We start from the raw sequence: 27,481 nt of genomic DNA, 5'->3' as shown, positions 1-27,481 counted from the left end.
TCTTACGTCAGGGGTAGTTTGGTACTTCAAGTTAGACTCCTCCTGTGATGACTAAGCTGGCCGGAATCTTCCATGACAAATGACCGTTAAATATGTTGACCCTCCAATAGATTGTAATGTGAAATAGAGAAAAAGTTTATTTATTTATTTTACTGAAACTGATGATTTTATACTGTTTAAATATGGGTATACCTAATAAAGTCAGAAAACAACAAATCTCAGAGCGCTCTAAGCAGCTTCCACTTTTCGGTCTACAGAGTACCTTCAGAGTGACTGGCTCAGAGTGACTGGCTATATAAGAGACCATCCTATCCGCAGCTCTGTTAGTCTCTCTGAATGCATGCTAGTTTATTCTCCTTCGAATATATTTCACTATTTAGACATACTTTTTGGTTATTTTCCAAACTGAGTTAGCTAAATTAGATCCCAGCTAAAACATATTACCAATATATTACTCCTAAAAACAAATAGAGCTGAATTAGCTAAATATTGTAGACTTAAATTTTTATAAATACAATATTTATAATTTTTAATAGCATTTATCTTGTGTATCATGTTTTCTATGACAAAGTCAAAACAGTAATCTTTATGGATTGCTAATGCTCAAGGTTGATTTGGAGTTTATAGTTATTATTTATAATTTATAGTTATTTTTCTATTTTATTGAGTCAATGTACACATATCTCTTTCCCACTTTGGTTTCGGCGAGAGTCCATGCATTTGAAATTCAAAAAGACTCGCACTTAAATGATACATCCTTCTATAATAAGGGATTCTATAGTGCTGCCTTATGTGAAGAAGGTGCCGTTTCTGATTCTCTTCTTTCCTTTGCTTGCACCTCATCTTTCTTTCATTCCCGGATCCTCCCCGCGCCCCAAAATGCTATCATGCCTGTTTTCCCATCATCCACCCCATATCCAAAAGCCATTTGCTGAGAGAAAATAGAAGGGAGGAAGAAGAAGAAAATGTTGGATGTAGAAGCCAAATAAATCCCCTCATGCTTCACCAAGAAAAGAAAAGAAAGGAAAGGAAAAGTTGAATCCCCTCAGTTTTTTTCTACCCAGCTCTGAATTCCGCAGCTAGATAAGAGCCTTAGGTTTTAGTTTCTTTTTGTTCCCGTTGCCTATTCATGCCTTTACTTTGGTTCTTGTTGTCCTACTCTGCTGCTTATTGATATCTGCCACCTAATAGAACTCCCTTCTTAGACAACTGAAAGCAGTTTTCTATTATATTCAGCATCTTTTCTTTTAGTTAACCATGGATCCCGCGGCAAAAAGCTTGTACCTAGCCATCCGAACTAGAAATATTCCATGCATATTTACTATGTAATTAAAGGTTCAAGTGAATCTTTTAAAAAATATATATCAAGGCAGATCTCTCGGAGTTTCATCCTAGCCTCCACCATCGGGGTTGGCATGATTCCAAACATGCGGCGCTTAAAGTGTAGAGCATTTGGTTTCTACATTTGTTCGTGGAACTTCTGAAAAGAAAAAGAAAGTAGCAATGGTCTTTCCCCTTCAAGTCGGATCGAGAGAGAGAGAGAGAGAGAGAGAGAGAGATTAGCCTATGGCCTATTTCTCTAAAACGGGAAGCGATCACTCTTAGGATTGGTTCGAGATTGAAAAAAGAATTGGCCGCCTTTATCAATCAAACACCTCCCAGTTCAAATCCTGTTAGAAGGGTTTTTTTTTCTTCTTTTTCTTCCTATAGCCTGAAAACAAAGATTTGGTTTAGGATTTGAGCGAGCTTTTAAAAGATACGAGCTAGATGGACTATCCATTGTGAAACAAATCTGACATACCCATTGGATGGCAGATACTATTGAGTTTTCAAGAAACTTCAATGAATTTTGAGGGACAATGATATAGGCAGTATGGTTGGAAAACCTTGTGCACCAGACCTCTCTAATCCTAACATAATAGTTGTTCCTTAAAAATCTACAAAATATTTTCAATACTACCATCAACTTTAACTTGTATTAGAATAGCAAATAGATGAGCAGTATACGTGCCATTCATTTTGTAAGCATTGGATTAGATGGCTTACCACATGCTGTGCACATGATCATCCATAAAATCAGCATCACATAGGATGCAGGAGCGAAAGGAATGCGGTCGACTTGGTAGGCAGTCAATAATAAAATGCCTCCCCAGCTTACCATGCACAGCGTCGCAAATACCATCTTAAAATTTTCAACCAAGACTTCTAACCTATATTTCTGAAGTGACTTTTTTTAAAAACCATTTTACGTAAAATTTGCTTGGAATTTAGGATAAAGAGAAGGAAGATTGAGTGTTTAAACAACATATTCAAAGCACAAATTCATCCCCTGCATATAAGTTTACCACTTGTCTTTGAATGCCTGATGGACAATCAATATCAATATACAAAAGCTTTGAGCATAAGATATCAACACCAAGTACAAGAAATTAGATCCATAACTTCATTCACATTAGCGGGTCCCGTTTACTTAGAAATACACATCTTAAGCATTAGAATTAGTTGATAGGGAACTCTTGTTACATACACTTCAATTATCCTATTCACATATCATAACTCAATAGCAGAAATATATCATCGCCCCCAGCAATAAGTCCAGCAGATTTCCATTAAGAAAAAAAAAGAACAAGGTCCAACTCTAATAGCTTATTTAGATAAACAAACATGTCTTAAGCATGTGAAGTACCTTAAGCAGCATATTCCATCCCCCTTCTCTTCTGTCAATAAGAAGTCAGTTTGAGAGGTTAGGCAACTACCTAAGGGTTCCAGTAACAGGAGCAAGGACAAACTGTAACAGTGCATATATATATATATACGGAAGCGACAGCCCGCTTGTTGCCTCACCAACTATTTATAAGATCAAACTTCGCCCCTTCTGTACAGAAATGATTTTTCTGAGAATATATTCCAGGACTAGAAGTCCTCTCCTCCCTCAAGGTGAAGCCCACATGAAGTAATTACAGACGGCACGTCTTGTAGTCGTCCATCTCCCACACCCAAAGAAGCACCTGCCCTGCATCGGCCCTGGCTTGCGAACCACAGACCTGCTGCACTTCACGCCACAGAAACAGTAGCTGCACCTCTCCCCAGTGGTAGGGTCCATAAGAGGATGGAGCTGATAGGCAGGGACCACCAGATCTTTCAGTTTCTGAGATTGCTGGGCAGGGTCCGATGGGTGTTCAGGTGGTAACTGCAAGGTCAGCGGGTGATCCCCAGGCTGCCACACTAGTGAGTTAGTTATGGAGAACTTGAAGCCCCGGCGCATGAGAAGGGCGAGGAGGCGTGCCGTATTGCGGGCATCATCAAGGCCACAGTGAGCACGGCCCTCCCATGCCAGGCCAGCCAGCTGAACTGCCTCCTTTAGATTGCAGCGCACACCACCAAACACCTCTTGGAATGGAACCTTCAAGTTAATCCACCTACTCACAAGTTCATAAATAATGAAATCATTTTGATATCAAATGCAATATAGTCTGAAAATTAAGGCATTATACAGATGACAGAATAAATCCAGATGAAAATAATCTCTGCCTACAATTATTTTGACAGCTGGCTGGTAGGCTTAAGTCACTCAGAAGTGGCAGTATACTTAGTTATAGCATGATTGCTCCCCAAGGTAAAATATTTTGTTATTAAAGGTTTTAATATCCAAGTTTATCAGGTTCTGATGGCTAAGATCGTAGAAACACAACTTCTGTTCCGCAGTTTAAGACACTGAGAAGCAACAATATTCGTACAAGAGAGAATACTACATAGAAGCTCCACACTTTCTAACTAATAGATGTGGTGGGTAATGTTGCAACAATACAGTGGATCCACTCATGTAATAAATGAACAGAAGAGTACATTTACATGCTCAAAAAATATAAATACATGATGTGAATCCATAGCTCTAGCACCATACCTCATACTCAAGTTGGTTATAATCAGCGAGCTTGATAATGCCTACTAGATCTTAAGAGCACATGCTATGCTACTCTGCAAGCTATTCAGACCAGATATAGCACTAACCATAGGATATCTTCCGGTGCAGGTGGGATTTAACTTCTTTGAGAGGCATGAAGGAAAGATCTCAAGGGTTAAGGGATCTTGCCAATCCCCAATTCTAGACTACTCTTTGTGAAAAACAAGTTGTTTTTAATTACAAATATACAGAATAAGTCATATTAAAAACACAGCAGCAAGATTGTCAACAGACGAGATTGGGTAGGCATGGCAATCCTAAGGAGTATCAGGACAGGCAAAGCAACTAGGAAAGGCATCAGGATTAAGAGCTTGAGAGATCCTGACATGAGGTTAAATATCAATCACAGATGATAATTTAAGGAGGTAAAATCAAAGAAAGCACCAAAATGTCATAAGAAGTCTCAAGTGTAAAACGAGTGTAATCACAATAAAGAATTAAGGGCTCGTTTGGTTCACGAGAAGCATTTTCCCTCCTAGGAATATGATTTCTGGGAAGCAGATTCCTAGGAAGAAGATGCCTAGAAAAGTACTTTTGGCATATTGGTTAACTATGAGAAAGTAACAAATTTCCAAAGTACTTATGTTTGGTTAACCATCCCCTTTCCTGGGAAAGTTATGTACAATTTCTATTATACCCTTAATAAAAATTAGGTTTTTAATGCCTCTTTAATGCTTCTTTAATGTTGGAGGGCCTTTTTGGAAAAAAATAAAAATGGAGTGATTCCCGCCTCATGGGAAAGTAACTTTCGCATATTTCTCATAGGAAAGATTTTCCCATGAAATGTGGGAATCATATTCCCATGGGAATGCAACTTTCCCGTCTCTCTCCTTTGAAAACTCTAACCAAACAAAAGACATCTCATTACTTTCCCCTTGACCACACTTTTCCTCTTTCTTTTCCCGCAAACCAAACAAGCCCTAAGAATTCACATAGCACAGGGCTTGGGAATAAACATACATATCAGAGTTATAAAGTAGTAAGACAATCCATATTGACATGCCCACAAAAATGTAGATAGCATATTCTAAAGGTAATCCTAGTGCTGCTAAAAGGAAGAAAATTATATCAAGCACACGTAACATCTAATGGTGACCATAAGCATGAGGAAGAGTCACTGGTCATTCTTTAGAATGAACAAAGACCAGGGCACAGCTAAAAAATCAGTTAAGAAAGACCCAAGTCCTGTAATAATAGAAGATAACATCTTAAGACACATTGTTTTCTTTCAATAATTCCATAATACTTGTTTGGGAACATGACCTTTTGGCATGAAAGAATATTGTCATAACCTTTTTTGACCAAGGAGAAATATCAAAATCAATTTCCGGGAAGGCCTTCCCAGGTTTCCTAAACTGGATATGGACCATTATCGTGAAACAGCTATATATGCAGCACATAAAGTGTTTGAAGCACAAATAACATAACTTACCAAGAATGAATAATCAGTAAAGAACATAAAACAAAATCCACCCATTTACCGCAAAGGGCAAGCTGCACATGTCAGCAAGCATCATATAAAAATGTAGAAGATTTTGCTTCATTTGATAATAAGGGAGACATGAAAAATGGCCCATATACATCACCAAGAAAACTAAAATAAAATAAGTCCGAGCCTTTGCCCGGAGAACAGATAAAATAATAACGTCACATATAATGCAAAATAAAATATTAAAAAGAAAGAAATGTGGCTGAGGAACCACTAGACGAAAAGACATGATGCTCTAAGCCGCTAACTGATACTAATGATATCATCAATCCCTTCTTTATCCCCCTTCTTTTTACCCTCAAATGTAAAAAACTCAAATAAATGCACTTCTACCAGTCCTTTGGTCTACATGAGCACAGAACAATAAGAAACGAGATTAGATAGTAAAACTGATACCAAATTTTTAAATGGCAAAAACCAGTACGTGAATGATATGCAGGAAATAAGAAACATAAAACAGCCACTCTAATTGAAGAGTGGGCTGGAATGACTGTGACTTGGGGGGTGGGAAATAAATGAACAAGCTATTAGGTGGTTATCTGGTTGGCAGTCTCGAGATCAAATATGCATAAGGACAGTCAGGCATTGAAGACAACCAACATGACAGAGGAAGCACCACTATTGATATTCTTGGTAACATGTTAAAAGGCTGGTTGCATATGCCAGAGTTGTTTGACAAAGACTGGCAAGATCAAGAGTAGAAAAGACTGGGGCACCTCAAAATCAATAAAAGCAGCAAAACATTGGGAGTGGATCAACTTTCTCAATCACCTCTAAAAGGCTTCCCTGCAATGATGCCTTTTTAATAGGAAACAAAATTGTGATGCTAAATCCTCAATAAGTAGCTCATCCAGAACAATTTCATTTTTGGAAAGTGAGGAGGGAGGCATAGTGCTCTACCTAAACACTAGGAACAGATGCCAAGTGTCATGTATCCTAGTCCCGCATTGACTACTAACAAGGGTGACACATAGGTTTATTAGCCAGGCCGGTCCTCTTAATAGCTTAAGGTTTTGGGATGCGAGTCAGTGATATATGGTATCAGAGTCAGGCTCATTATGCTTCACAATCTTTATTTGTCATACGGGCTCCTCACTAGGAGATACAGGGTCAAGGAGGACCCAGGCCATGGGTGGGCCAGACTCTCTTGAATAGGAGCCAACCGTGACGAAGGTGTCACAAGGTTGGGTGGGGAGATTGTCGTAATACCATATGGACTAATAAAAGGGGAGCCCTATGGGTTTATCAGCCCGAGCTGGTCCTCCTCCTAACAACTTAAGCTTTTGGGCAGAGTCTATGACACTTGGCAACCTTAAAAAGCTTAGGCACGGGGGCAAAATGTGTATATGTATATACGCCTACATGTATGAGAAACAGTGTCACCTAAGCATGTATATGTATGTATCCATGGATGCATGTATGTGCGTATGTATGTGGTGTTTGCATGTTTTAATCCTCATTCAAAAAAGAAAAAAAAACTTACAAGGGGAAGGAGAGTTTTAATGCTATCCAACAAATAAATTAATGGAATAGCTTTGCAAGTTGTCAAATTTAATGACTAGGTTTATTTCTAGTTACTTAAGAATTCATGAGATGCTTAAATTGATCACTAACCACACAAGACCTCGATAACATCACTTAAAACATAAGGGCAATTCACTTAAATGTCAAGAACTTGAAACTAAGGGTCCCCTACATGTCAGCAAGACACTTCAAAGCAGAGAGTCCAATCATGTCATGTCATGTCTAAGTGTCCAAAAGTGTTGACTATTCCAGCTAGCTTAAAAATGGGAGTGTCTAGGGAACAAAAGAAAGTAGGGACAAGGACTGAATGAAGGCACAAATTCCTAAATGATTTAGGCCCTATTTGGGATTGATATTGATAGTAGAGCTTTTAGAAGTAGAGCTTTCGGAAAGTAAAATTTTTATCAAAAACTATTTGCTGTTTGATAACTATATTTCTAAAGTCTTGTAAAATTTTATCATATGTTTGGTAACCAAAATGAGAAAGTGCTTTTGGTATGATAAAATGACAATAAAAAATATTGCATAGTATTGCATAGTGAAGTATTATACAATATAATATTATATATTATTATATATTCGATTATTATTATTTTGTATAATATTATTATAATAGTGTAATATAATATTGAATACTGCAGCATAATGATATAACATAATATGATATGATATGATATAGTAATGTATTATTCATAGTACAATATTACTACAATGTAATATAATATTATTTTTTATAACATAATATATAATATAATAAAATATAATAATATCGTAATATAATACAGCAATATAATATAATATAACAGATTAGAATCTAATCTAATAATAGATTATATTATAATATTATTATATATTATTATATATACTTAATAATATTATAATATAATCATATAAAAGAATATAATATAATGTAATATATTCTAATATGCCATCATTTATATTATTAATCATATATTATAATATTATTATAATAATAATATCTTATATTATCATAATATTACTATTATAATAATAATCATATAAAATTATGATTTTAATAATATATATATGTCCATATATACATATATGGATATACATGTATATAAATATATATATATATATATATATATATATATATATATATATATATATATAAAACTGTACATATATATATAGAGAGAGAGAGAGATATACATTTCTACATATATATATATACAGATATATATATGTATATATGTATTATACATAGATATATATCTATACATGTATGTAGATATATATCTGTACAAATATATTGATATATATATATATATGGACACACACACACACACATATATATGCATATATGTGTCGGCATATATATGTATGTATGTATGTGTAGATATATATCTGTACATATACGTTGATATATATTTGTACATATATATTAATATATATATATATGTGCACATATATATATACGTATATATATGTGTGTGTGTGTGTGTGTATACATATGCGTTTGTTATATATCCATATATGTATATATATACACACACTTATATATGTCATATATATATATATATATACACTTTTATGTATACATAAATATATATATACATGTGTATATATGTATATATTCGTATATATGTGTGTGTGTGTGTGTGTATATATGTATGTATGTATGTATATTTGTACAAATATATCTGTACAGATATATATATATATGTGTGTGTGTGTGTATATATATATGCACACACACACACACACACACACATATATATATATATATATGTATATTTATATATAGATATAGATATATAAATATGTACAGATATATATCTGTACATCTATATATATATGCAGATATATATATATATATATATATATATATATATATATATATTCACACATACACACACACACACATATATATATATATGGACACACACATATATAAACATTATTACTACTATTAGTATTATTGGAATTATTATTATTAATAGTACTATTATCATTATTAGTATTACTACTATTATTAATATTACTACTATTTTTTGTACTACTACTATTTTTAGTACTACTACTATTTTTAGTACTATTACAATCATTGCTATTTTTAGTAGTACTATTTTTAGTAGTACAATCATTGGAATTATTATTATTAATAGTACTATTTTTAGTACTATTACAATCATTGCTATTTTTAGTAGTATTGTTTTTTGTAGTATTGCTATTTTTCATAATATTGCTATTTCAGTAGTATTGCTATTATTAGTACTATTGCTATAAATAGTACTATTGCTATTTTTAGTATCATTATTATTTTTAGTATTCTTGCTATTTTTGTACTACTATTGATAGTATTATTACTATTTTGTATTATTACTATTATTATACTATTATTAGTATTAGTATTATTACTATTTTTAGAATTATAAATATTATTAAAATTAATACTATAATTATTATTATTACTGTTATTAGCATTGTTACAATTATTAGTATTATTATTATTTGTACAATATTACTACAATGTCATATAATATTATTATAATTATAACATAATATATAATATAACATAATATAATAATAATCTAATATAATACAACAATATAATATAATATAGCGGATTAGAATCTAGTATAACAATAGATTATATTATATCATTATTATATATTATTATATATAATATTGTTATAATATAATCATATAATATAATATAATGTAATGTAATATAATCTAATATATTATCTTTTATATTATTACCGTATATTATATTATTATTATAATAATAACATCTATATTATCATACTATAACTATTATTAATATAATAATAATGTAAAATTATGATTGTAATATTATGTTACATTATGCTTATAATAAAATATAATTGTTATATTATAATTATGTAGTACTAAAATAATATAATATAATATATTATCATAATATAATAATATAATATGATACAGCATAATATATTATTATTTTATTATAATATAATAATATATTATAATATGATACAATATAAGATGTAATCAGAAAATTTGTTGGTGGGCATTTTGGTCATCAGAAGCTCCAAAATTTGAAGTAGAATGTTCCTTTATATTTGTCATGTCCAAGTGTCCAAAAGAGTTGACACTCACAGATAACTTAAAAATAGTGTCTCAGTAACATGGCTAGAAAGACGCACAAGAACATCTAATGAAGCATCTAGAAATGACCACATAATAGGCCGACACTCAGTGTGTCTCTGGTGATTGCTGAATTGACTCAAATCAGATGGTTCAACCCGTACTGAACCAAATCAATGCCAAGTTGAAACAGTTCAATAGATTGGGACAGTTTGGATATAAAACCCCTCCTCACTCTTGGTTCGGTTATAAAACAACTCCCTACCCTCTAATTTGATAATAAACCTACCCCAACTTGGTTTTAACCCCTCTTTGTTCATGATGGTTCCCTATTCATGATGGTTCAAGAGCACCCACCCCCCCTCACCCTCTTCTCTCTCTCCGCTAGAGTTAAGGTTAGAGTTTAGCCCTCAGCCCTCCCTCCCTCCCTCCCTCTCCCTCTTTGCTAGGGTTAGAGTTAGGGTTTAGCCCTTAACACCCCCGCCCCCTCCTTCCCTCCCTCTTTCTCTCATTGTTAAAAGTTTAGGGTTAGGGTTTAGCCCTCGACCCTCTTCCTTACTCCCTCCCTCTCTCCCTCTCCCCTCCCCCCTTTCTTCCCCTCTCCTTTTCTCCCTCTTTCCCTCCCTCTCCCTATTTTTGGTATGCCATAGAACGGCATGGTATGGACACATATCATACCGAATTGGTCGCCGGTCGGTATGACCTTTGGTACTGGTTCGGTGAACCTTAGTACTGAGTATTGGTTCTCTACGCATATGGTATGGTACGCTCAGACAGTATAGTTAGTATAATGAACCATGGAAATGACTAAAGATGATATAAGAGGGATTTGATGGAGTTAACAAAGACTAAAAGAAAGTGCACAGATTAAGAAGAGACATAGATTAGTTGGGATGAGTTTGGGTTGAGTTGAGTAGATATTATTAGGGCTTCAAATGGCAAAGATAGCTTAAGGGACTTACAAGAAAGATGTGGGTAAAAAAATGCAGTTGCAAAAAGTTTGAGGACTTGCTTTGATATCAAATGACTAGGAAAGGTGTTTTAAGACATTCTTTGCCAAAACCAAGGAAATCCAAACAAAATCAACTAGTTGAACCTACTTTTACTATTTGAAATTGCAACTATAAGTTTATAATGCTAGGAAAAATTTCAAATTTTCAACTGATGCCCTATTCCATGATCAAGCTAAGGCTAGAAACAACCAAGTCAATGGATTTTGGGAGCAAGTAATAATTGTGTTTTGGACGAATAAGGTAAAGGATGACAAGGCAACCTTGTTTAACAGTAAGGCAATGAACTATTCTATCATTATAACTAAAGCTATAATATAACAAAGAGCTTGTAAATCCCACTTATAGTTGTTGGAAAGTGGCATTTTTAAACGAATCCACTGGAATAAGGAATAACAACATCTACAGGGTTACCATAGATCATAGCCCCCTGCATGTAACAATGTTGTAGAGAATAAAATTCATGTATGTCATCCCAAGAACAGCTACCTAGAGTCCATTGCTCTGACGTACACAATTAATAAAACATGACCAAATAATAACAAATGAAAGAAACAAAACACCTTCCCATTGTGTAAAATTAACAGACGAAGAAAAAATCATAAAGAATGAAGAAGAAAAAATCATAAAGAATGAAAAAGAAAAATGGACACTGAAGCATATAAATGCTTCTATGAAAAGGAGAGGCCATACCCAAAGAAAGAAAAGGAGGAAGAAGAAGAAGAAGAAAAAAAACTTGATAGATTTGACAATGATGTGATTCTTGTATAGATGAAATGGCAAGATTATTTATCTCCCAAAAATGAAAGCCTTGTAAGATCAATTACCTATTAAAGTAGGGAGGCTTCCTGATCCTTTTGAATCTGCACTCTGACTCCAGCATAACACGACAGTCCCAGTTAGACCATGTCACGACAGCAAAGTTTTTCTGCTTAATCCCTTTGTCTTCCAACCACTTATCATGCATGAGTAAAGCTTCACCTAGAGGAACACCTCTGTCCACCTGACATATACATAATGTAAAAGTTCAACACATTTTTCTGAATAGAACATCAAAAAATGTTGTCATAATGAATTAGAAAAACTTATTGTTGTATCGTGGCTGCAGTTTAATATCTCTTGCAAAACAAAACACAAGCCAGAACCCTAAAGCTCTGAAATCAGTACACTACCCACTCAACCATGGATATCACAATAACTGAGATGTATAAGTAGCTCTAAATAACATTAACAGCAAATGCAGTGCATGTATAGATAAGGGTTTCAGAGATAATTCATATTTCTCGATGAGATATACAGGATAAAACATTTAAAACAGAAAGCTGAACAAGATTATAAAACACATATTACATGCTACTTACATATTGAGATCTCACCTAAATTCTGAGTAATAACACACCTTAAAAACTTCCATCTTGACAAAGTAATGTAACTAGGAAAGGCAGTACTGTCCCGAACCACCCAACTCGGGGCATACTCACCCTACCGGGGGCAAACCCACGGTTCTGCCCCTCAGTTTGAGAAATGTGGCAAGGGCGAGGGGGAGGAGTGAGAGGAAGCAAGAGAGAGAGAGAGAGGGAGGGAGGGAGAGGGAGGAAGGGAGAGGGACGGTGAGGGGGTGAGAGAGAGGCAGAGGGAGGGCCGAAAACCCTCCTATTCCCCTGTTTTGAACGAAACATAGGCCAGGGGGCTCTTTTTAATTTTGCCCCTTCGAAAGTAAAGTCGGCACTCCCCCTCCCCTCCCCCTCTTTCCCTCCATTTCCCTCTCCCTCCCTCTCTCTTTCTCTCTCTTTTCCTCTCTCCCCCTCCCTCTCTCTCCCTCTCCTTCTCCCTTACCAAACTAGATAGGGATCTTGTGCACAAGAAACATGATTAGATGATGAGAGTTCTGAAGATGAACTGAGGAATAAAGGACCTACAAGACAAAAAAGACTTCATAAAAGTAGCTCACAAAGGAAATCTAAAAAAACTTAGTTATGAAGCCTGATTATGAATAGGAATATTGACAAAGAAGAATTCAGAGAAAAAAATAAAAAGAAGTTGTTTGTGCCTATGTTTATCCCTTCTCCTTGGATGCCTATAGAACTTTCCTCCGAGTGTTCTCAAATCAATGAACACCTAGAAGCCAACAAAGCGGCATAAACACTTGCTACTATGAATCTCCTTCATAATCAAGCAGCTTTTACCCTTGCTCCATGACCTTTTTTTTGCAAGCATAGCTACTCCTTTTATTTCAATTATTACAACGGAGATATCCAATATACCATCCACATAGGTATGTTCATTAAAAGCCTATACACTGATGTTGTCAATTACTTTCTTTATGATGCATGCAGAATTGACTGTAGACTGTAGATGACCCAATCTTGTACGAAAGATGTCATAGTTATAGGTGTTTGAAAGTTACATTGCAACAAGATGGTAAATTCATCAAAAACTCGCTCCACAACTGCCAAGGAATCAAGGTAGGATCACCCTTCCAAGAACCCTGTAAAAAATCAGAAATGGGAAAACATTCGGACATCCTTGGCCAATCTCCACCAAAGAAATTAAACCAAGGTGGTCATTGCTGCACCTAACCATTTGTTGAGGCTGATTTCCTGATTATCATAGGAAACCAACAGCTTGTAATCACTTGGTTGCAGGATTTTCTTAATCACATCAGAAGTCTCATTCATGGGTTCTCATCACCAACCGACACTATCTAATGGTCAAGCTTTTACTTTGTTTTAGTCAATCATCATCTTTCAAACCTTTTCCAACAGTTCTTATCACTAACCAATACTCTGTAAAGGTCAAGCCTTTAGTTTGTTTCAATCAAATTATCACAGGGATTTTCTTCATCATATCAAGTCTCATTCATGGGTTCTCATCAGTAACCAACACTCTCTAAAGGTCAAGCTTTTACTTTTAGTCCAATCATCATCTTTAAAACCTTTTCCACAGGTTCTCCTCACTAACCAATACTATCTAAAGGTCAAGCTTTTACATTGTTTCAATCAAATTATCATCTTTCAAACCTTTTCCTCTCAAAATCGTCCAGCCATGAATCCACTAAGTCAATAGGTTCTCATGGATGTACTAAGCAGATTTCTTTCTTCACGAGTTGCTACCGACATAACATCAGACCTGTATGGAAATGGTGCAAATTCATAAGCAGAAAAGTCTGCCCCAAATAATGAAAGTAACATAAGCATAAAAACACAAGAAATTTATTGCTAGATAAGAAAATAAGAGGACAAAGGACAGGCAATTGAAAAGCCACTGCAGTTCAACAAGATATATTCACATCAATAACTAAACAGTAAACAGGAATGTAGGCAAAGCTGTATTATGTCTCAAAAAATAATATTAAACTTCATAAATAAATCAAAAAAAAAAAAAACTTGACAAAAAAGAGTTCATGACTACCTGGATTTGTTGAATTCCAGTGAGCTCCTTGCAAAAATCACTTAGATGTTGATGATATGAAGGACGCACATATGTCTGGAAGGAAGCTTCCAATTGCCCAGTCACACTATTAACCAGAACAGATGGGAATTCAATGATCTCTTGTGGATGTGGATTCTTTTCTTTGTCACAAGTTGCTTCAAAATCGATAACCACAAAATATTGAAATTCTTGAAACTGAAATCCATGCGGATAACCATGAGCAAACATCTTGAATGGCAGATGGTGAAACCTATTTTCAACAGGAAAATAATATTCCCTGTTCACTGGGTAGAACTGGGCTTCTACTATATTCACTGGGCTGTGCCAAAGCTTCTGAACATCAGGATGAAAGCTTGGCCATGTGTAAGATTCTTGTTGGTAGAAGGGTCTATTGTAGCCCTGACTTGGAGGTGCAGAAGACTCCCTGTTTGATGGATTTCCTGATTCAAAGGTACCACCAGGATTGATGTTCATTTCATTCTTGTGCTCAGGAAACCCTTCGAAGGCACTACCACTTTCATGCGAATTATAGTAAAATGCCTTGGCCCTGAGGCATCCTGAGGATGCCTCGAGGTTTCCTTGCATTGTTTCTGCAATCAAATAAATAATACAATCAAAAAGAAATGAAGATTGTTAGTCAAAACAAATGGAGGCTTTCGATTGAAAATGTTTAACTTTAACCAAGAGGTTATATGAGTGGTATATTTACAAATTGGACTAGAGTATAACCATAATTCTTAAGAGTGATTAACAAAAGATAAATAGAAAAGCAGCAAATATGTCAAATCCAAATGAACATTTGAACGAATCTTTTCAAGGAAAGAAGATTAGGAGGTTCAAGTCCTCAACATGGATCATAAACTACACATATTTCATAGTATTGCTTGACAATACAGGTAATAAAGTATTGTTTTAACTCATACACAGATGGCTCAAGTTTTTGAAGCATTTTGAGCGGGCCTAACCAAGGTTCGCCAAACCAGTATTGGAGGGAGTACTGGCCAGTGACCGATTCGTCATAGGGAGAGCCAGAGAGGGTGACGAGACGAAGAGGCAAAGAGGGAGAGAGAGGGAGAGGGAGAGGGTGGGAGAAGGGGAGGGGGGGAGAGAGAGAGGCCGAGAGGAAGTCACCCCTATTTTGTTTCAAAACAAAGGACGAGCCCAATTTTTTTTTCCAAAATTTCAAACTGAAGTCAGCAAACTGTTTTCCAATTTCATGTTGACTTCACCAAATGGTTTGCTGACTTCAGTTCAAAATCTTGAAAAAAAAATAGGGCTTGTCCCCTATTTGCAAACAAAATAGAGGCGACCCCCTGCCGACGAGAGGAGGGCTTTCAAGCCCTCTCTCCGGTTCTCTCTCGGCCTCTCTCCCTCTCCTTCTGTTCCTCCCTTCCTCTCTCTTCCTCTCCCTCCCCCTCCCTCCCTCTCTCTCTTCTTCTCCTTCTCCCTCCATTTCAAATAGATGGATTGAAACGTGACAATCCCCAACTAGTCAGGTTCAACATGCCCCAAACCTGCTAGTTTGACACAATTCCACCATCCATGGGCCCAACGATGAAATTTCTATTTTTTTCTAGCTGCACATACCATACTTGCAGACATAAACATGCATGTGCATATCTAGAATCTATCTCCGCTGTGTCAAGCTTGGTAGCCAAAATCATCTACCTAAGATAATAAACTCACTTCAAAATCTTGCCTAGAATTTCTTGAACTCAATCCCACTTCCTAAGTGCTTCCTTACTTCAAGTGTTTCTAAAATATCCAACTCCCTGCATCCGGAAAAAATCTCGTATTCGTGTCTCCTCCTGATTATGGAAAATAAGGTCTAAAGATGGTCTAATATGGATGTGATTCCAGAAATCTTGACTATAAAATTCATGCATATCCATCTACATAGACATGTACTCAACTTGTTACCATATCTAGATATCATGAATTCAATGCCTTGGACTACCGCACCCATGTTGCCATTGAATGTCCCAAATAAGGTCATCAAAGAAATACGAAGAGATATGGTCATTATGTGTTTGTGGAACAGTAAGTATAGAGAAACTATGCTCGGGCTATATAGTTACCCTATGAGGTACAACTTTAAACAAGTAGAATTTGGATTTGGCATGGTAAGATCCAAGCCTTTCCTTTATTTTTTGGTGGTGCGCCTGGTCATTCACCACTTAAAAGTACAAGGTTTAAACCTAAATCTAAAAAATATGTGGTGATTAAGGCATTACCATGGACTCGAAAAAAATAATATATATATATATATAGTAAAAAGGATTCCACATTAATATAGATTAAAATTATTTTCAAAAATATTTATAATTAAATATTAATTTTCAAACAAATACTAATTAAAGTAATCAAAAATAAATATATTGAAAAATAATATTATATAGATAATTTAGAAGCATTTTCTAAAGTAATTGTGACATTACAATGTAAATTATCAAATCTTTAAGTGCTCAATAACTTAATAATTATAAATTCGACTAAATAATAAAAAATATGGTAATGTGTATTGATAATTGGGACATATTTTCTAGAACAATATGCATAGTTTTACTATTTTATAAATTATCACAAATATTAAATGAAATTAAATTAGAAAATCACTAATAGTTTATAATATATATTTTTATTTTTTAAAAAAGGTATAGAAATTGATTCAAGAAGAAAGAAGGATAAAGATGCTGACTGGTTGGGAGCACGGTGTAATGATCTCGAACCAACACCACTAGAAGTGCAGGTGATCAATAGAGAGTGGAAGGAGGTAGGATGATGAGATTGAAGCATTATTTGGTTGGTAGTTATCTCAATGTGACTACACCCAAGAAACATTTATAAGAGGTCAGACAGTTCATGAAGAAACACTTTCATGACTTTAGGAAAGGCATGAAAAATGAACAGAGAAATAGGCAAAGATTGATCATCGGATAGTTTAGCCACCATCATATCAGTCTAAGATCCAGAGGACTACGAGGCATCGGATCTAGATAACATGGAGGAGACCCAAATTCAGGCTGCCATATAGGACATAATTTGAATGATCAATGACATGGGAGGAGGCCACTAGGCACAAGGCAAAGTTTAGGTCCTCCTAGTACGAGAGGGGGCTCTTGTTCCAAATCTACTATGATAGATCCAAGACACAAAAAGAGCTAATCAATACGAGAGGTTGTTGGCAACAATAGTGATCGAATTGCACTACATTTGAGACTTTTACTGGAAAGAAAAAAAAGCTCAGAGTTATACCAATAGGGACCGTCGTTCATGACTTAAAGTTACATACCTTTCTCAATAAAGACTCAAAGCAGTAGAGGATTGATTCCATGCTCGTCAAGGATTAAAAGAAACAAATTTGGAAAGCTATTGCTTCTTGGTTCCACTACTCTTACATCCTTGTAAATGCCATAGACAACACCTACTACCATTCTGCTATCAACTCCATCCAGAAAGCCGATCAGAATGTCGATCCATCTAGACCAATGGATATCTATAGTGGGTTCATAATAACAAGGAAGAGTTGGAGAGATGGATAGCATGCTATCATAGCAAGTGAGACATTTATGGGTTGACATTAATGTATGAAAGGTGCGGCCCTGTCTTTAGTAAAAATGAGCATCAGCAAACAAGATGTTCGAATCATCTAACAAGTTCTACAAGTTGCAAACCTATATTTCACACCAAAGTACACCATCTCAGTATCGGGATCCGTAATAATGCCATCTTGTCACTGTGTCACTACGCCCGGCATAGGGGCCGGTTCGGCATACCGAATATCGGTACATCCTCCATACCGTATATTGATATGGAACCGATACGCTCGGTTCGGTATGGTATGGTGTACCATGTTTCACATTTTAATTTTAGAAGGGCTAACACTCTTTTCAAAAATTAAGAAAAAATAATAAAGAAATCTAAAAAATATTTGGCATCCCAAAAACCTCTATTATGGTAATGTGTTGTTTTATCCATCAACCCTTTGATTTCTGAAGCAAACCCGACACCTCAAACTTTTCAGGTAAAAGGTCCCATCTAAACTCACCATTAAGCCTAATTTTAGAAGAAAATAAAACACCATCGTTTCTTGTTATGCACAAAGAACACAATTTTATGTGTTCCTGTTGCTCAGATAGTCTTTTTCTTTTATCATGTAACTAGCAATAAGGTCAGATAAGGAGAACAAAAAACTAACTCATGACCATTTTTAGAAAGGTAGAAAGGAACCATATGTGGAAATAGTCTAGACAAAGAGGTAACAAGCAATCAAAAATAAAGCATATAAGAATCACATTTAGGTCTAAGAGTTCTAAAGAGCTTCCTTTCCTCTGTTCCCATACTTTCACAGAGCACAAAACTCTTCCTTAAACGTTTAAATAACAAAATTCCATTTCATAAGCCGGCTAACATCTCCTATAGCAGTAGACCCACATCCCTAGAACCTAATCTGGATGCCGTGCCTGATTTTTCAAGCCTTTGTTCCAGGAAAATAGTCAGCATACTGTTATAACTGAAGAGAATTCGATGAGATTCATAAAGGGACGCCTTGAAAGAAAAACCCAAACCATCCCTCACGTGTTCACTAAAACGAAACCACAACCCACATGAAAACGAAAAGGCAAACGACATAAAGATCAAAACCTTTTCTTTCTTATTCATCCCAATTTCGTAAGAAGCCAGTTCTTGATCAGAAAAAGAAGTGATCGCGTGCGGAAACCCCCTTGAGATCACAACAACATCCACACCCAAGATCCCCAAAAAAAAAAAAAACAAAACAAATTCCATCGGAAAGATAAACCAAAAACATAAAATTCCAATATCTCGAGATCAGTCTTATAGGCATCCCAAGATCACACCCAGAAACAACATTTCCAAAAAAAAAAAAAAAAACAAGAATATTCAAAAAGATCCAGTGCCTGGAGGGGGAGGAAAACCATACCTTTGTCCTCCCGATTAATCATGGTCTTGGGGCAGAAAAATCAGATCGCATTGCGCGCCCCACCTACATCCACCACGATCCAAGAAAAAGAAATCAACAACAACAACCACAAGACGAAATCTAAACCCAAAAAAAATCGACAAAAATCAAAGAAAAACAAAGAAAGCAGAAGCGATTTTCCTTTCTCCTCTCCATTCTTACATGAGCTTGAAGACGGAAAAGGAGGGGGGAGGGAGGAGAGAGAGTCGGGGGAAGAATACAACTGGTCTCTACCTTCGGGTATAAGACGAGTCCCGAGTCCCGGTCGCCAAGGGCAAAAGGGGAGGCCGCACTCGCTGTTCCGAGAGAACAGCAAACAGGGTTTCATTCATAAGCACATGTTTGGCGAGTGGGTCCCACTGGCTGCGCCTTGACATTACTACGTGGCAGTTTTTGTAAGGGTGTAACGGGTGTTTGCCGCCAGGAGGCTGGCAGAGGGTGGGGAAGTGGGGACCACCACCGCGATCGTTCCTCTCGAGGGCGGGGTGGGCGTCGTCCGGTGGGCAGAGGGAAGCTTTACTAAATCTTAACCGTTTTTTTTAGCAAAAAAAAAAAAAAAAAATCTTAACCGTTTTGCACCCGTTATTCCGTGATTAATTGAGAGTTATTATCAAATTTTCTCAACTTTTGGCGAAAGTCTAGCTTGTAACAAATTAATTTCTATTTCTACCCCATGGTTTGTTGGGTTGAGGAAACTTGGTCAGAACCCAAACTTACCCATAGTAGGAGTTTGGGGTCAAGTAGATTAGGTTATGTGGGACATGTCCTAGTTGGACCGGATCGAGTTGGGTTAACGAATATAAGTTATAATTAATTTTATATTGATAGAAAAATCCTTTGAACAGCAAGAATTAGCACCTCTAATTTTATTATAATATTAATAGTTAGTCCGATGACAAGAAAAGTTTTTGATAATATAAATTATGAATGTTTCTTTATTCGGAGCTACACAACTAATTTCAAATGATGGTAAAATTTTTTAACAACACGAGAATATCACCTCAAACTTTATTATACTTTTATATGATTAGTTTGTAATGATAGAAAACTTTCTTGTAGCAACAATACCTATATTTTTTAATCATTTATTATTGTGGGATCCGACTAAAATATCTGTCCGAAAAATTTATAGAGAGGCAAACGGTGCACATTGAGGTGCCTCTTATACAACTCACCATTTTGAAGATTTCATTTGGACGAGCCATGAGTCAGTGCCTGTGCCCTTATGTAATTTTTTATTTTCTATCTTGTTGACCATATTCATATTCATCGAGTGTGAGCCGTCGTTGTACCAAAAAAATATTTAAAAAAAAAGCCCCTCCGTCTCTAGCTATTTTTTAGATTAATAATTAGATTTTGACCTATTAATTCTTCTAGAAAAACACATATAACCTTTTATTGTGTACTGCAAATTTAGTTACAAATGGCAAAAAGATCTTTAGATACTATGAGACAACACTTATATCTTTGTTGTAACATTAATAATTAGCTTCAAATGACAAGAAAAATCCTTCTGGCAATATAAGAATAACGCCACTACCTTTATTTTACGTTACACAATTAATTTCGAATATAGCAGAAGAATCTTTCTGACAGCATAAGAATAATACCTGTATCTTTTATTGTACGTTACAAGTTCGTTTCAAATGGCAGATGAATTTTTTTTGATGACACAAGAATGGCATCCTTATTTTTATTATATATTGCATATTAGACTCAGATGCTAGAGAAATGTTCCTGGTAATACGATGATGACATCTCTATCTTTATCAATGTTACAAAATTAATTTCAAATGACAGGAATATGAGCATGAGAGCTGCATTTCTATCTTCATTTTACAAATCCATGAGGAGGAAGAAAGCTTCTGAGCAAACACCCATCCTTATTTTATTTGTGTTGAGAGTCCTCCAACTTGTCCTCTTTCTCTATATGAATCTCATCGGGCATTCAACTTTTCCTCCTTTCATTTGCCCAAAGATGTAATTGGTTATGTTAAGTGAATAATATCTAGATTGGGGGTCAATTACCTCCACTAGTAAGTTAAGTTATTAGTTTCAAATGGCAAGGGCCATTCTAACATGAGAACAACACTTTATCATTATTATACTTCGTTTTAAATCACAAGAAAAATCGTTTTGGTAGCATGAAAATGACACCTCTATCTTTATTTTCTATTACCATTAGTTCCAAATGGTAGAAAAATCTAATTGTACTTTATACAATTAGTTTCAAAGCGGAGGAGTCTTTCTAACAACATGAGAACAACAACTATATCTTTTGTTATATTTTACAGTTAATTTCACATGGTGGAGAAATCTTTTTGATAACACCAAAAATAGGATCTATGTTTTTATTATATATTGCATCATAAAGGAATACTTTTGCTAGCATGGCAAAGACATCTCTATCTTTATTATGCATTGCACAGTTAGTTTAAAATGGTAGGAATATTAGCATGAGAACAACAACTTTTATGGGTGCAAATGGGTAGGGTCAACTTGCCCTCCGTATTACACTTGACCTCATCTGTATTTGGAGATATGTGGGGTCAGGCAGGGTCAAAAATTGGACCCAATTTGGAAATTAGGTCAGATCTGGATTTTGTATTTTCTAAGCTAACATATTAGGCAACCAAGTCAAACATGTGCTCTCTCATCCCCCTTAGTATTTATTGGGGTCCATTTTAATACTTATGTTCTCTACAGTTATGGAATTCTTTTCCATATTTTTATCAAGCATTTTAGTGAAGCACATGTGCTCTAGTCTCTCCATAATCATTAGGATCCATGTCTATATTTTTGTACACTCAACTATCTAAAGGATCATTGGAATTCATTTCCATATTTATACTATATGATCATTGGCTATCATCGAGATCCATTTCCGTATTATGCTCTTTACAATCATAAAATCTTTTATTGTTAACTTCCATTACTCTAGATGTTTTATAGCTAACCCTAAGTTCAGGGATTTGTATTCATAGATGTCCCAAAAATTATGGGATTTCTATTATTAAGATTATATATATTCAAGGAATATGGTAGAGAAGATTGCCATTCTTTCCAACCAATTTTTCTCTTCTTTACAATTCATCTCATTCCTTCTTGTATCTTATCACCATGAACATGTCTATATTGACTCCACAAGTTCTTGTTGGTGACCGCTACGGTACTTAGAGGCATGTAGTTATTGTTGCTCTTGGAGCCAAAACTAAATTATATTTTGTGGATGAGTCTACATAAACCAACTGCACCTCTATTGTTAAGACATGGGAACAACACAACTATATGGTTTTATTTTGGTTACTCAATATTCTCCATAGAGAACTTATTGATAATGACTACTCGAGTTGCGAGCAAATCCTAAAGATCATTTTTCTTAAGGAAAAATTTATCAATCGAAAAGAAAGCTTGTCACCATATAACAAGGACAGTCTTTTGCTGCTACCTACTATACTTCTATGGAGAAAATATGGTACAAGCTAGCCTCCTACTCCAAGGTACCACCATGCATATGTAATTCTTTCAAAGAACTACAGAGCAAAAGTAATGTGGAAGTGTATCGATTTTTAATAGGATTGAATGAAACTTTTAGCCATGTTTGTACCCAAATCTTAACCATAGAGCCTCTGCTAAATGTTAGTAAAGTGTATTCTCTAGTTCTTCAGGAGGAACAATGGAAGAGTATTTGAATTGCCCAAGATCAAGTGTTGATGTTGCATCCTTGGCTACTAATAAAGCTAGCCAGATGGCATCCCAAACAAGTTTGCAACGAGTATTGTGGTGTCGGCCATACCAAAGCCAAATTTTGGACAATCATGGGTTATCCACCAAGGTCACCCTAAAGCCAAAAACAATGATCACTTGCAACAAAAGAAATCTGTTACATCGGTTAGAGCATCAAACAATGAGCATGGTTCTAATCATGCTTCTAATTTAGAACATATATAAAAATCTAGTAGCCATCCTATACCATCAATTGATGTCAATTTTAAATGTTGCTTCCACTCCTTCGATAAACTTTGCATGGATGCTTTCTAATACTAATATAACACCCATTCATCCTTAGATCATTGCTTTAGGGCATCTAATCATTTTGTAACCTCTCTATCTTTAATTGAGTCATCAACAAATGTTTTATTACTCCAACCTATTAGCATATTGAATGTCTCTACAGCTCACATCATGTTTGTTGGCATTTGTAACTTGATAGACAAACTCAACTAGAGTGATGTTCCCTATGTTCTATCTTTTAATCACAATCTTCTTTAGTTAGCCAACTTATGTGCTCTATTGTTCTGCTATATTTTCTCTATAGTCTGCATTTTTCAAACCTGACCATGAAGCAACTAATAGAATTAGTGAAGTCAAAGATGGGCTTTACAAACTCTCCAATAAGCATTACAAAAATTATATCACACTCTCTACTTTACCTGTAACCATAGATCATCTCACATAATAATGACATTAAAAACTCAATCATCCCTCACTTGGTCAAACTTCAAGTATTTTGTCTATTTTTTACAATATTTCAAGTTTATGATTACTTTGTGAACAATATGTGTTAGCCAAAAATTCCAAAACTCCTTATCCACTTAGTTCAAATAAATGTGATACTCCTTTTGGTTTGATATTTGGGGAGGGTATCATACTCTCTCCACCTAAACGCTCATTATTTTCTTAGCATAATTGATGATTATTCTCGTTACACTTGGATATTTTTGATAAAATATAAATTTGAAACCTTTTCTTATCTCAAATATTTTCTTTTGAAAATGGTTCACAATAGGTTCTAATGTCAGGCAAAAATCATTCGAACTAACAATGAAGTGAAGTTCTTGTAAAATAATACCAAGCATTGTTTCAAGAGTATGGCATCTTGTACCTATATACCTGCATCCATATACCTTAATAGAATGAGAGAGCTAAATATAAGCACGGATTTCTCCTCGAGGTGCTTATGATTTACGATTCCAAGGTCACTTACCCTTCAAGTTGTTCTCATTGGAACCTGTCATATAAACAAGATGCTTGCACCTTATCTTATCTGGCAAAACTCCCCACAAGTTACTCCTATCTTCTCCACCTTTTTATGATCATATGTCTTTGGATGCTTATTTTTGCTAAACTAAGAACACTAATACTTCTTTCACCAAGTTTGAACCATGTTCTCATCGATATATTTTCATTGGTCACCCTCAAGGACAGTGATGATGTTGAATCTACAATTTGGAAACATACGACACTATTACAAGCCATGATGTAATTTTAGAATGATTTTTTCCTTTGCTACCATGCCTAACAAGGCCTATGAAAATTATGTTGTCATGCCATTTTTGATTGCTAATAATGACACCACGACCCATATATTACACTTATTGTTTCATGAAACACATGTTATACCTCTTGATAATATTCAAGAATGGCATTCTACTACATCCGCATCTCCTCTAATTGATACTTCCTTGATAACAAATATTGATACACTACCATTAGAACCATTCATACAATCTATTCTATTGAATCAACCGGTCCATGCACTACCACAACAATTAGGTGCTCCAACAGCTGGAAAGCCATATCCCATCTCTCACTATTTTTCCAATTCCAAATATTTCTTATCTCATTGTGCTTTTCTCACTATTATTGCTTGTCATGTTGAATACAGTACTTACAACTAGGTTGTCAAGCACAAATGTTGGAGGGATGCTCGGGCCGGTGAGCTACATAATTTTGAACTAAATAACACATAGACAATTGTACCTCTTATATATGGAAAGTATTTATCGGATGCAAATGGATGTACAAATAAAGTAGCAGGTTGATGATACCATTGATAATTACAAGGCTCATCTCATGGTCAAGAGGTTTACACAACTTAAAGGCTTTGCCTATCATGACACATTTGTACTTATTGCCAAATTAGCTATAGTTTACTATCTTCTTGTTATTGTTTCTGCATTAAATGGCAACTCCACCAACTCAAAGTGAACATCGCCTTTCTCCATGATGATCTCCATGAAAAGGTCTATATGAAATTACCTTCTACCCTTGCCCGTAAGAGGAAGACTCATGCCTATAAGCTACAAAAGTCGTTACATGGTCTTAAGCAAGCTTCTCTTAATTTATTAGAAAATTTTGCTCAAGATTTTTGCTCGGCAAGATTTTGTGAATAATATGTTGATTACTTTTTACCTATAATAAGGGTGCAATGTTCACAATAGTCCTTATTTATATAGATGATATCATTGCTATAGGAATAATGCCTCTACCATTAATTCTCCAAAGGCTTTCTTATAGTCTTAGTTCTACATCAAGGATCTTGGCCAATTGAAGTTCTTCCTAGGCATTGAGGTTGCCTAGGCTCAAGATAGCATTTTACTTACTCAAAGGAAATACACTCTTGCCATTCTTTCTGAGATTGGGTTTTTTGGCGCCAAACTAGCAACATTTTTGATCAAACGGCATCAATGTCTAGCCGATGATACTGGATAGTTATCTAATCCTGGCCTATATCTTGACTTATTCGATGGCAGATCTATCTCACAATCACTCATACCTTCATCGCCTCTGCGGTCCATATCTTAAGTCAATTATGCACCAACTTCATACTGCACATTATAATGCTGCTCATCTGATCTTGTATACTTGAAAGGTTTACTATCTCAAGTGGTCTTACTGCCTCTAAATTTCAGTTTACAACTTTCCACCTATAAAGATTCAAATTAGGCTTGCTGTCCTATGAGTAGGTGTTCAACAACTAGTTATGCTACTTTACTTGGCAACAGTCCCATCCCATGGCGAAATAAACCACAATCTCTTGCTCTTCTACCGGAGTAGATGTACCATCCCATGGCTAACATCGCATGAAACTTGCATGGTTATGATACTTGTTGTTGGATCTTGGTATTGCTCACACACAACTCTACAGTGATAACCAAGCAACCTTATACATTGCAGCCAACATGCTGTTTCATTAGAGAACCAAAAACATCAAGTTAGATTGCCATGTTATTTGAGAGAAATTACAAAATGGTATCATCACCACTTTCCCTATTCCATCTTAACATAAACTTGCAGATATCTTACACCCTAACTCTCCCTTTTTATAATTAATTAGTTTGATAGTTTGAATACTTGATTTATTTCATCAAGCAATTTGTGGATTACAATTAATTAACAACAAGAAAATGTGGCATAGGAATAAACTATCGTAGTAAAATAAATGCAGATATAATAAATGATTGGATGGCAAAACCCAACTTGTTAATTGTATCATTAGATTTTGTACATTTATAAATTATTCAGGTATGCTATAATCCAAAGTAATTCTTACTAATACATAATATATGTAGAAGGGTCAGTGATAGAAGCATAATCAATCTGAAGCACACAGTTACTGTTTCAGTAAATTGTGATCACTTTAAGAAACAAGTTGCATGTTCTTTGAGCTCTGCAACTGAGTTTGTCAGTTTAATAGGTCCATAAATTCAGCTAACCAAATCTTTTTGAGAACCTCATGGCCCTGCTAGATTTTTACCTCATCTACTATCAAACCATCAAACTTCATGAGCCTTGTTTGGTTCTCTGCTGTCATTTGCTGATATCCTTTTGGACAAAATAGCTGCTGATATATGCAAGTATGTGATATCTTGCTAAACTTTAGATTAGTTCTTTCCTCTTCCTTGCACCATGAAACTAATATAATTCTGACTATGGAATATAAATGTCCAGGGATTATTTGTGAAGAAAACTGGCTCTGTCCATCAAACTCTTGCAGGTTAACCTGGACAGATGATGGACTTGATGCTGCGGTGCGTACCTAATGCACCAGAGAAAAATAATCAGGGGAAGGGACTCTCGTAAAGGTTGGGATGGGAACGTACTTCATTGCCGATTCACAAAACATTGCTGATATTGTCTGCAAATATCTCCATCTCTAGTGAGTTTTCCTCTGCTCTTACCTGTAATCACCACCATCATCACCA

At 35.3% G+C, this 27,481-nt stretch overlaps 1 protein-coding gene across 2 annotated transcripts; it reads right to left on the bottom strand.

Moving 5' to 3' along the window:
• Nucleotides 1-2,527: 2,527 nt before the first annotated feature.
• Nucleotides 2,528-19,782, bottom strand: LOC103706223 (ERI1 exoribonuclease 2-like). 2 transcript variants are annotated; one of them, XM_008790269.4, is made up of 5 exons: nt 19,728-19,782; nt 19,455-19,517; nt 14,492-15,102; nt 11,908-12,083; nt 2,528-3,419 (listed from the first exon to the last, which is right to left on the bottom strand). In XM_008790269.4, the coding sequence occupies exons 2-5, from the start codon at nt 19,474-19,476 to the stop codon at nt 2,933-2,935; spliced, it is 1,296 nt and encodes a 431-aa protein (XP_008788491.2). In that variant the 5' UTR covers nt 19,477-19,517; nt 19,728-19,782; the 3' UTR covers nt 2,528-2,932. The 2 variants fall into 2 exon arrangements, with proteins under 2 accessions (XP_008788491.2, XP_008788490.2); XM_008790268.4 differs by having other exon boundaries at nt 2,554-3,419; nt 19,656-19,734.
• Nucleotides 19,783-27,481: the final 7,699 nt, after the last annotated feature.

The sequence above is a fragment of the Phoenix dactylifera genome, chromosome 3 (genome assembly GCF_009389715.1).
Source record: "Phoenix dactylifera cultivar Barhee BC4 chromosome 3, palm_55x_up_171113_PBpolish2nd_filt_p, whole genome shotgun sequence".
Lineage (NCBI taxonomy): Eukaryota > Viridiplantae > Streptophyta > Magnoliopsida > Arecales > Arecaceae > Phoenix > Phoenix dactylifera.
This window is presented reverse-complemented; position numbering and strand designations above follow the sequence as displayed.